The following is a 10,307-nucleotide window of genomic DNA, read 5'->3' on the forward strand; positions in this document are numbered from 1 at the left end:
TTGAAGTTAGGATCCCTTTTGAGAGTTTTCAGCAACCTTGTCAGATATTCCATAACCAACACAAATAGGTAAGGAGATAGGGGATCTCCTTGTCTGAAACCTTTCCTAGCATGAAATGGCTTTGTAGGCTGACCGTTAATCATAATAGAATAGGATACTATTGTAACACAGCTCATAATCCATTTACAAATCTTCCTGGCAGCTGCAGATGTGTCAACACTTGCTCTAGATAACCCCACTCCACTGAATCATATGCCTTCTTCATATCTATCTTCAGCATGCATCTGGGAGAAATACCTTTCCTGCCATAGCCTTTTACTAGCTCATAACTGAGTATAACGTTATCACTTATCAGTCTACCTGGCACAAATGCAGACTGGCTCTTATCCACCATTCCATCCATCACTCCTTGGAGTCTGTTAGTTAGGATCTATGATATGATCTTGTAAATAACTGTGCAGCATGATATTGGCCTGTACTCAATTATTTTAGAAGGATTTTTCACCTTAGGAATAAGGGTCACTGTTGTGCAATTAATAGGCTGATACAGATAGGATCTATCAAAGAACTCCATGACTGCATCTGTGATTGCATCTCCTACTACAGGACAAGCCTTTTTGAAAAATAGTGCATTGAACCCATCACACCCAGGGGCTTTGTTATCCTTGATACCTTCCAAAGCCTGAAAAATCTCCTCCTTTGTGATCTCTGCATTGAGTAGTAATTGTTGTTGTCTATTCATCATGGGACCATCTCTCATAATAGCTGGATTGATAGCTGGTAGTTCACTTGCTGATGAACCCAATAGCTGCTGATAGAACCCTGTCACCTCCTCTTCAATATCCTTCTTTGTTTGTACTATGCTCCCATTTCCTCTTGTTAATCTTCTTATCTTGTTTTGACTGCATCTATTTTTCATAGTTGCAAAGAAATATGTTGTGTTGGCATCCCCTAGCTGCAGCCAATTAACTCTTGATTTCTGCTTCATAATACTTTCCTCCACTCTTAGCCATTTCTCCAATTGTTTTTTCATTTCCTTCTCTTCAGCTACTGAGGTTTCATTTTGTCTAGGGTCTCTCATTTGTTCTTGCATATCATTTAGTTTTTGCCTGCATACCTTGATCCTGTCACCAACAACATTGTATTCATTATTATTTAAGGTCTTCATAGCCTGCTTTACCCTCTTTAATTTCTGTCAGATACATCTCATATTATGTTTCTCCTATGGCCTCTCCCATGCTTCCTTAACTATCTTTACGAAATCATCATGCTCAGCTAGGTGATTGAGGAATTTGAAAGGCTTGGGGCTGAAATCTTCCTCCTCCTCCAGAGTTATGCTCAATGGTGAATGATCAGAACAGTGAGGGTCCATAACCAATACCTCCATTTGAGCCGTTACCAGCATCCAATCAGCATTGATCAGGGCTCTGTCAATTTTGCTATAGGTATGTCCATTTGTCCATGTAAATTTCCTTCCATTAGTCTTCATTTCTGTCACTCCAGTATCTTCTATAAATTCATTGAAGTCTCTTACTTCCTGATCCTGTACAGTATTCCCAACTGGCCTATCTTCAATTGATCTAATAGCATTATAATCTCCCATGATCAACCATGGTCCTTGTTGTATTGAGTGCAGCCTAGTCAGTTCACTCCACATACTTCTTCTATCTTCAATACTATGCAAGCCATACACAGCTGTGAATGTAAATCTCATATCCAATCTCCTAATATAGACTACAGTGTGGATAGTCTGAGCAGTACTACTCACCTCTTTGCATTCTATTTCATTTGTGTCCCAAAGCAACCATATTCTTTCTTTGCTACTGTGTTCATAATTGTCAAGATATGCCCATCCAGGAGTAATTTTCCTTATAACTTGTTCAGCCTTCTGCTTTTTATTTTATACTCTAGTAATGCTATTATGCTTACTTTCTTACTACAAATGAACCTCTTTACCTCTTTTTGTCTAGGGACTTTATTTAGTCCCCTTATATTCCAAGTTACTAACTTCATACAGGTATAAAAAGGGGTTGTAAAGTATCTTCTTGCCCAGTATCACCCTGTTGTCTTCCTGCTCCTCCCTCTATCTGTCTTGGCATAACTAACTGTAAGTTTGACTCTGCAAGGAGATTAAATCCATTGATGACACTCACTACATCAGTTGATTGTCTTTCTCTACTTCTAGTTATTGGTTTCCCTATAATAGTCTGACACCTTTGCTCCTCATGTCCTCTTTCATTTCCTGTACTTCCTGCACTAGTACTTGCCATTGCTGCATTAGTACTAGCATTCTTCTTCGTTATGATTTCCTTTAACTGCACTTGTTCCTTAGCTGGTTCCTGTACTTTGGAGATCAGTTTGGGCTGCCATTCCTGCTTCTGATTTACATACTTACTCTTCCCTTTTAGACCACTTTGATCAACCACTCTACATTGATGGCCAACTTTTATGCATTTAGTACAGAACTCAGGTACCCAATCATATGCTATTTCCTGCATAAACTCCCTACCATTAGGATCAGTCACTTTAATAGATGTAGGAAGCTCCTTTGTCACATCCATTTCAACAAGCACCCTTGCGTATGAGATCCTATCTATTTGAGTAGTACAGGCATCTGCATAAAGAGGAACTCCCGCTCCACTGCTGATCCTACTAAGTGACTTTTGTCCCCAGCAATTCAAAGGCAAGTTGGGATATTTCACCCATACTGGTATTGTTTGGAGAACCTCTTTAGTGAAATCAAAATCAGCCGACCATACTTTGACAATTATAGGCTTATTACTCAACATGTGTGGCCCTGAATACAGAATTGCATCCCTATCTTCAATTGAATTGAATCGAACCACAAAATAGCCATCATTATGAAAATACACTTTAGGTTTAGCCACAAAGTTCCACACTGAAGCAATGTACCTTTTCATGGCTCCTATTATTGGACTTCCTCCAACAACATACAATATTAGTGCTAGCTTCCATTTCTGAGTTTCTTCCTCTATCTCTTCCTTACAAAGTTCCACAGTTATCTCACCATTTTTTATAGTAGGTGCAATGAAGCTCAGATCCATACCTTTCGCCGCATAACTCGATCCCGCAAATAGATTCACCCACTGTTTCCGTCCTTTCCCAGCCTCTTCTTCAGGTAAACTCATTTGAGGATGAGCTACCTCCCCTGCATCCCGTGCTTCCCCCACTTCAACCATAATTGGATCCATGTTCTGCCCATTAGTAGCCGATTTGGTTGTATCTGTGCTTGCATGTATCATCGGAGTGTTATTTGTCACTTTACTACTATGCTCGTTCTTCTCTAATGGAGTTTTTACAGGTTCCTTCATGGTCGACAATGGTGGCCACTGTTCCATTAGACTTTTTCCTGGGTCTCTTCTCAGAATTTCAGTCGGTTTTGGATTACTCGTACCTGCGCAATCATTCACCGGAGTTACAATAGCAATTTTCCTTGGTCGTCCCCTCCCCATGGCCGCCAGCGTATGTTAGCACATGCACTCTAACGTGCGCCGAGAGAGCGGTTTAATTTTTACCTATGGATAATATTTATAGCGAATAATTGTCTATATATATCTAATTATATAATATATACTCATTTTTAATACAACAAATCGAACATTCAAAAAGAATTAAACCCTGCATAATAATCTCTGCAAAATTAATTTATGCATAACTAATACCTGCATAACAAATTTTTGTATAATTAATCCGTACATAATTAATTTCTGAATAACTTATCTACGAACCAAAAGACCCCTTAATTCATTGCACTCAGCCATTGATTTGACTTCAAAGCTAAACATATATGACGAATGAATAAGAACATTATCCTATTATACCTTTTTCTCTCAGCTGCAATCTTAATATCTAACGCATTTTATTAATGAGTTTAATTTATATATACTGGCAATTTAAAAATATTTTTATACTATCAAATTGTAAAAAGATAATGGCATAAAACAGGCTATGATATGTTGAAATAACACAAAAAATTCTTAACACTATCAATAAACATAAGTTACATATTTTATTGATATGAAAATTAAAGTTCTAGTTGACTCTTCCAACTAATTAACCCAAAAAGAGAGAGTTTTCAATGAATCTATTGTATTGGGAAAAATTTACTCTGCATATTGAAGGTGACGTGTCATGACACGTAGACTGGTCAAACAGTCAAAGAATTAAGGTTGGTTAACAGATACGAGCAACAACAGATACGAGCAATAACAGATACGAACAAGTTAAATGGAGAAGGCACGAGCAGTCATACAAGTAATTCAACGCTCGTACCTATTCAAGATATTTCAAGGTCAAAGATCATGAAGAGTCAAAGGAATGAATCTGACTGCAAAAAAAGAGCCCAGATACAGCATTTAATGAGTATTAAATACTGAAACGTTAGAGAATATGTATTTAACATATATGATTGCATAACGTAACATTTAATGTTATTAATTGCCCATAATTGTCTTATTATGACAAAGGTAAAGTCTGTATTCCCAAAATGGCTATAAAAGGGAAAGTCACAAACAACTGTAGGGACGAAAAAAATACTATTGGAATATACTTTGATTTACTTGCTTTCTGATTATATTATTCACAAATTTCTTTCTTTGTATACTCTTTTTCGATTATCAGTAACTCGTGTTCTTCTAAATTCAAGCTTTGACCTAAAATCTAATTTTTGGTTAAACATCTATATATGTTCAATAGTAAAAAAGAATAAATATAAAAATACATGATATAACTTCAATGGTACATCGATTGCTATGTCGTCCTTTAACAAGCTAATAGTTAATTGATTCATGCACACAACACATAGAAGTAAAAGGGAATTGAAGATTCTTTTTATTACCCAAAACAAAACCAACAAATAAGCAAATTAACAAAGACCAGCATTAATTTTGGTTTTAATTAAGAAGGTTATTAAGGGTAATCGTATTAGGTTCAATGAAGTATTAACTGTAACGACCCGACCGGTTGTTTTTTCTTTCTAATACCCCGTTTTCTTAAATAAGACTTCCCGTACGTGCTTTTACTTTTTATGACTTGCGGGGATGGTTGGTTTGGGATTTGGAAGAGTTCGGGTTGAAATCGGAACACTTGATTCCTTAAGTTGTCCTTAAAAGGGCTAAGTTTGACTTCAGTCAACATTTTGAGTAAACAGCCTTGGAATCAGGATTTGACGGTTCCAATGGGTTTGTATGATGATTTCGGACTTGGACGTATGTTCGGATTGGATTTTGGATAAGCCGGGAGCATTCTGGCGCCTAATAGTCAAAGTTGGTTCTTTGAAGGTTTTTGAAGTTCGTTAAATTTGGTTTGGAGTAGGTTTTGGTGATATCGAGGTCCAAATGGAATTCCAAGATCGGGAATAGTTCCGTAGTGTCATTTAAGACTTGCATACAGAATTTGGTGTTATTCCGAGTAGTTTAAGTACGTTTCGGCGCATTGGGAGTAAATTGAAAAACTTGAAGTTCATAGTTTTGATTCAATTGGTTTGGGGTGTGATTCTTCGTTTTAACATTGTTTGGTGCATTCCGAGAGTTTGAGCGAGTTCATTTTATAATTTCAAACTTGTTGGTATGTTCAGGCGGGGCCTCGAGGGCCCTGGGTGTTAATCGGACGAGGCTCAGACCAAGTTTTGACATGGGAAGCATCAGCAGAAGCACCAGACTTCAGGTGTAATCGCACCTGCGAGACTAGGGCCGCAGGTGCGAGCTCGCAGAAGTGAGCAAGGCCTCGCAAAAGTGGCCAAGAAAGGGCAGCCCAGGATCGGCAGGTGCACCTCACGCTCTGCAGAAGCGGGACTGCGTTCACAGAAGCGGAGCCAGCCTGCCTTGGCACCTCCGCAGAAGCGATGACACAGGTGCGGTCCTGCGACCGCAGGTACGGAATCGCTGGAGGCAGACCACTTTATTCAATACGGGATTTAGGCATTTTTGCTCTTTCTTACACTTCTTGGAGGCGATTTTGGAGCTAGTTAGAGAGGGATTTTCATCAACTAATTGAGGTAAGTAATTTCTACCGAATGTGAGTTAAAAGCATAGTTTATGAGTAGATTATAACATGTAAATTAGTGAAAATCATGGGTTTAGTGAAGACCTAGGGTTTTGATAAAAATAGGATTTAACCATAAAATTTTTTATGGAATTTAGTGAAAATCATATATGAGTTCATGAGGTTATGGGTAACAACTTTCTTCGAAAATTTCCAGAATCCGGGCACGTGGGCCCGGGGTGAATTCTTGGAATCCTACAACCGGGGTTGGGTAATACCTTTGATAGTTAGGATATGAACTTCTAAACATGTATTAATTATTTTATATAATATTTGACTAGTTTCTAGTCATTTGGCACCGTATTGAGGGTTTGGGCACATTCTTGGACAAAAAAGTAATCTTTGAGGCGAGGTAAGTCTCTTTTCTAACCTTGTAAGAGGGAATTTACCCCATAGGTGAACTTAATTAATAGGTGCTTCTATTTGTGGGGGCTACGTATGCACGACGTGGCGAGAGTTCGTACGTAGCTACTAGTCATTCTTATGTAGCTTAGGTTTACACCATGCTTTTTACATTCAACCGTGTCGCAAGTATATTCCGCGAGCGGGGTAAATTTTCCACTACTCTCATGGAAGAGGTCTGTTCGCCTCGGCAGGTTAATAGATGCATCTATGGTTCGTGTCGTTTGACCCTCGGTAATGCACACAGTATATGTATAATTATATTTGGATCGGTCCATACGTCCTCGGCATAATTCGTGCGTAATAATACTGGAAGTCCCCTTTATTTTTTATATAAATTCATTGGCTGAGAAATTACATGTTTAAATTAGGGAAATGATTCGGTTCTTACTAACGGTGAGATGATTGTTTATTTATTTCTTACTCTGAGTTCTATTGGCATTTATATCTATCATGTTTAATTAGAATTTCATATTATTATATTGTTGACCCATAGTAAGTGCCGAAGTCGACCCCTCGTCACTACTTCTTCGAGGTTAGACTAGATAATTACTGGGTATATGTTGTTTATGTACTCACGCTACACTTCTTCACTTAAATGTGCAGGATCTGAGGTAGTTGCATCTCGATATCAGTCTGGCGCATACACTTGATTACCACTTCGAGACTTCATGGTGAGCTGCCTTCCAAGCCGTTCTACAGCAACTGGATTTTTTCTTTTCCTTATATTTTCTGTCTATTTCACCTCAGACAGTAGACTAGTATTCGTTTGTATATTCTACCAGAATGCTCATACACTTGTGACACCAGGTCTTGGCACACACTAGTAGACTTGTGATTTTGGTTTTATTTCTATGGTTATGATTGCACTCAGCTGCTTTCGTTTAATTATTTTAAATATGTTATTTATTAATTCTTTTAAAATTAAGGAAAGTTATTTGCTTGAAAAACTTATTAAAAGGGGAAAATCACAAGATCGTTCATTGTTGTCTTGCCTAGCAATGGTGTTGGGCGCCATCATGGCCTATAATAGAATTGGGTCGCGATAACATAGTATTAGAGCACTAGGTTCAAGTAGGTGTCACAAGTTATGGGCAGGCCTAATAGAGTCTTGCGGATCGGTGCGGAGACGTCTGTACTTATCTTTGAGAGGCTATAGGGTGTTAGGAAACTACTCTCCATTCATCCCTTATCGTGCAGTTGATGGTGTACTAAGTTTCTTTCTCTTATTCTCTTACAGATGGTGAGAACGTGCACAGCACATGTTTCGAACCCGGGAGGAGCTGCCCCCCTTGTTGCTAGAGGTCGAGGCAGAGGCCGGGGGAGGACACCAGCCCGAGGTAGGGGACGAGGACGTCCCAGAGTTTCCCCAGTTGCACCACCAGCGGATCTAGTGGAGGATCCCATTATTGAGGAGCAGGGCGAGGTGCCCGCAGTAGAGCCAGCCCCAGTCTATTTCATATCAGCACTGGGCTTTCAGGAGGTCATGAGCCGTATGCTGCGGTTCATAGATACTATGACCCATACTGGTTTGTTTCCAGCAGACCCATACACATCACAGGCGAAAGGGAGAGCACAGACCCCTACTGCTCAGGCTCTTGGGCATGCAGCTTCTTTGTATCAGACCCGGGCCACTACCCGTGGGCGGGGCTGAGTCAGTGGCAGCAGTCATACCTCAGCCCAGACCAGCTGTGGCCGGCGAGCCGCAGAAGCTTTTGGATATATGGACTAGGCTACACCCTCCTGTCTTTGGAGGTGAGCGACATGAGGATCCCCAGGACTTCATTGATAGGTGCAAGGACAGACTGCAGAGTGGATTTCACTACCTTTCAGCTAGAGGGCAAGGCCCGTAGATGGTGGAAGTCTTATCTTCTTGGCAGATCAGCAGGTTCTCCTTCCATGGCTTGGGACTAGTTTACACGCCTATTCTTGGATAGGTATATCCTACCCTCCCAAAGGGAAGATTTGCGGTGTCAATTTGAGTAGCTCCAGCAGGGTCAGATGTTAGTGAGCGATTATGAGGCGAGATTCTCTGAGTTGTCTCGCCATGCACTTATGATACTTCCTACTGACGCAGAGAGAGTGCGGAGGTTTGTTGCGGGGTTGCACTCCGGTATTCAGGTTATTATGGCCCGGGAGGTTGAGATATGGACTTCTTATCAGCTAGTAGTGGAGATTGCTTGGAGGATTGAGGGCTACCGTTAGAGGGGTAGAGAGCAGATGCAGCGGGACAAGAGGCTCCATTTTTCTGGAGAGTTTAGAGGTGCCCCGGTTGGAGGCAGAGGTCAGTTCGGGAGGGGTCAGCCTAGCAGGCCCACATATCCAGCACCACCACCTCCTCAGGGATATCCGGCGCGATCCTATTTTAGTGCCATATCAGAGAGTTCTTACTGCCCACCAGCTATTCAGGGTTCATCCAGTGGGTACTCAGGCCATCAAAGTTCTTCCAGCGCCTATTTCAGTGTCATGCCGGAGAGTTCATACTGCCCACAGCTATTCAGGGTTCTTTTAGTGCGTATTCAGGCCATCAAGGTCAGACTTGGGACAGTAATCTATGGTATCGAGGGGTTGTTACGAGTGCGGGGATCCGGGTCATATGAAGAGTTTTGTCCCAGACTTCGAGGCAAGGCAGTACAGCAGGGCCATTAGCCCATGATTACAGCACCAGCCATCCGACCGCCCAGAGGCGGAGGGCAGGCGGGTAGGGGCCATCCTAGAGGTGGAGGCCAGGTAGGGGGAGGTCAGCCAACTACTGTTTACTCAGGCGGAGGCCAGCCAGTCGGCGCTCCAGCCAGGTTCTATGCTTTTCCGGCCAGACTAGATACCGTGATCACAGGTATTATTTCCGTCTATGCTAGGGATGCTTCGATATTATTTGATCCAAAGTCTACCTATTCATATGTGTCATCTCTGTTTTCTCATTTTCTGGTTATTCCTTGTGAGTCCTTGGGTACTCTTGTTTATGTGTCCACTCCTTTGGGCAATTCGGTTGTTGTGGATCGGATCTATCGGTCATGTGTGGTCACATTCCGTGGTTACGCAACTAGAGCGGATCTTCTGTATCTTGATATTATTGACTTTGAGGTCATCCTGTGCATGGACTGACTATCCCCATATCACGCCACTCTTTATTTCCATGTCAAGACTGTTACCTTAGAGATGCCAAAGTTGCCTAGATTGGAGTGGAAGCGTTCGTCTATCAGTACATCTAGTCGGGTTATCTCCTTTCTGAAGGCTCGACATATGGTCGAGAAGTGTTGTTTGGCTTATCTAGCTTTTGTGCGGGATTCTACCACAGAGGCTCCGGCGATTGATTTAGTGTAGTAGTCTGGGAGTTCACCGATGTGTATCCTTCTGACCTTCCAGGCATGCCACTAGATCGTGACATCGATTGCTGTATTGATTTGGCTCCAGGTACCCAGCTATATCTATCCCACCGTACCGTATGGCTCAGAAAGAGTTGAAGGAGTTGAAGGAACAGCTTGAGGAGTTTCTAGCAAAGGGGTTCATCCGACCAAGTGTATCACCTTGGGGTGCACCAGTGTTATTTGTGAAGAAGAAATATGGATTATGCGGATGTGCATTGATTACCGCCAGTTGAACAAAGTTACCACAAAGAATAAGTACCCGTTGTCGCGTATTGATTATTTGTTTGACCAGTTGTAGGGTGCTAGGGTGTTTTCTAAGATCGACTTGAGGTCGGGGTACCATCAGTTGAAGATTCGGGACTCGAATGTTCGAAGACTGCTTTCCGTACTAGATATGGCCATTATGAGTTTCTAGTGATGTCCTTCGTCTTGACTAACGCCCCAGCAGCGTCTATGGATTTCATTAACAGGGTG

General features: G+C 41.4%; 1 protein-coding gene across 1 annotated transcript; it reads right to left on the reverse strand.

Annotated features, from left to right (window-relative positions):
* Positions 1 to 1,222: 1,222 nt before the first annotated feature.
* Positions 1,223 to 2,789, reverse strand: LOC109243273. Its single transcript, XM_019410182.1, has 2 exons — positions 2,016 to 2,789; positions 1,223 to 1,888 (listed from the first exon to the last, which is right to left on the reverse strand). The coding sequence occupies exons 1-2, from the start codon at positions 2,787 to 2,789 to the stop codon at positions 1,223 to 1,225; spliced, it is 1,440 nt and encodes a 479-aa protein (XP_019265727.1).
* Between the last annotated feature and the right edge of the window lie 7,518 nt (positions 2,790 to 10,307).

The sequence above is a fragment of the Nicotiana attenuata genome, unplaced genomic scaffold, assembly GCF_001879085.1.
Source record: "Nicotiana attenuata strain UT unplaced genomic scaffold, NIATTr2, whole genome shotgun sequence".
In the NCBI taxonomy this organism is placed as follows: domain Eukaryota; kingdom Viridiplantae; phylum Streptophyta; class Magnoliopsida; order Solanales; family Solanaceae; genus Nicotiana; species Nicotiana attenuata.

What these genes read in the sequence shown, in the direction of transcription:
- LOC109243273 (XM_019410182.1), bottom strand. Translation starts at nt 2,789, where the DNA reads ATGTTGAGTAATAAGCCTATAATTGTCAAAGTATGGTCGGCTGATTTT. An exon ending in TACAACCCCTTTTTATACCT is followed by an intron (nt 1,889 to 2,015) that starts GTATGAAGTTAG and finishes AATAAAAAGCAG; the next exon opens with AAGGCTGAACAAGTTATAAG.